Source organism: Olea europaea, chromosome 11, assembly GCF_002742605.1.
Source record: "Olea europaea var. sylvestris chromosome 11, O_europaea_v1, whole genome shotgun sequence".
Taxonomy (NCBI): Eukaryota; Viridiplantae; Streptophyta; class Magnoliopsida; order Lamiales; family Oleaceae; genus Olea; species Olea europaea.
The window spans coordinates 37,354,028-37,355,449 of NC_036247.1; the positions used below are offsets into that span (position 1 = coordinate 37,354,028).

Consider the following 1,422-nt stretch of genomic DNA (forward strand, 5'->3'; position numbering starts at 1 on the left):
CCCCGCCAACCCATCAGGGCGGGTTTTTTTGCTCCATTCGGGGCGGGGCGGGTTGGATTTTTTTGTCATCACTAAATTTACAATACACATTGCTAGCAACCCTGTATTTCATGAACGTACAAGACATATAGAGATCGATTGTCATTTGGTAAGAGATAAAGTACAAGCTGGTGAAGTGAAAATGTTGTATATGGCATCACATGATCAAGTGGCTGACCTGTTAACCAAACCTTTGGTAAGAAAACGATTCAAGTTGTTGTTAGGCAAGAAAGGAGTACTCAATAGCCATCCTCCATCTTGAGGGGTTGTATTGAATAAGATAGCATAGGGATATTTAAGTCTTTTTGCACTTCTTTTCTGTTAAGTCTGTTAGATACATTTGAGCATAAATAGTGGACTCATATTTCAGTTTGGATTGATTTTGGTAATGAGAAAATTTTCCCGCCAGTTTTGTTCCTCTCTCTAGAACCTTCATTGCTAATTTGGCAAATTTACCCTTGTTTGAGCCTTATTATTTGGAAATCATTTCAACCATACATTCTTCAATATAATAATATTACAAGCAAATCCAATTTTTTTCTTATTTTTAACAACACATTTCTCATCAATATAGTATTTAAAAATGTATTCCCCCTAAAATGGGGCTCAAACAAGGGCTTAATTCACAATTTGCTGAAACTTCAAGAATATAGCAACTTGAAGATTCTAATATAAGACCCTTGAAATCATTTACATCACAAGACACATTTTCAATATGAAAAGTTCAGTCTAAAATCCTAAAGTCCAATCTTTCTTATGCTAAAAATCAACAAATTCCAATTATATTCCAATATTTTAAGACAAAAGATAAAGTCATCTCATTTGGAAAATAAAATTGAATCAAAATCTTGACACAAAAAGTTAATAAATGAAAGAAAAAAGAGAAAATGAAGAATTACTCACATCAATACCAAGAATTACAGCACCCTCAGCAAGGAACAGAGTCATATGGCTAGTGAGATTAAAGGGAGCCGTGAGCCAATACCCAGGTGGCACATTGAGCTGCCCACCACCCTTTTTCCGCAGCTTCGAAATCGCCAACATGGCACTCTCGAACGCGGCTGTGTTGAGAGTGATTCCGTCCCCCACTCCACCAAAGTCCTTCAAGTTAAATGCCACGGGCCGGAGCTTGGGAAGGATGAGCATCCGAGATGGAAAATCCCGCCGGAAAAGCAATAGGCCGCCAGCGGTGGCGGCATCCCGCTGCCAGTAAAACACAGTAAACAAAAAGGCCAGCCAGAGAGCAAGCAGAAGGGGTTTGTGGAGTGAAAAAAATGTGGTATTAGTAGGGATCCAACGGCACCACCAAGATGATGGACTTGATGTGGGTGTCAAGGTTTCTACCATTTCTTAACTCAGGTTGCGGATCGGAATGCAGTGTGA

The 1,422-nt window shown here is 39.2% G+C and overlaps 1 protein-coding gene across 1 annotated transcript in view; it reads right to left on the reverse strand.

The window, feature by feature from the left end:
• LOC111404295 (probable polygalacturonase) overlaps window positions 1–1,416 on the reverse strand; it is an 11,497-nt gene extending 10,081 nt beyond the window's left edge. Inside the window, exon 1 of the mRNA XM_023033124.1 lies at window positions 943–1,416. Within this exon, the coding sequence (XP_022888892.1) occupies window positions 943–1,386 (444 nt within the window). The 5' untranslated portion in view covers window positions 1,387–1,416. The remainder of the gene's footprint in view (window positions 1–942) is intronic.
• Window positions 1,417–1,422: the final 6 nt, after the last annotated feature.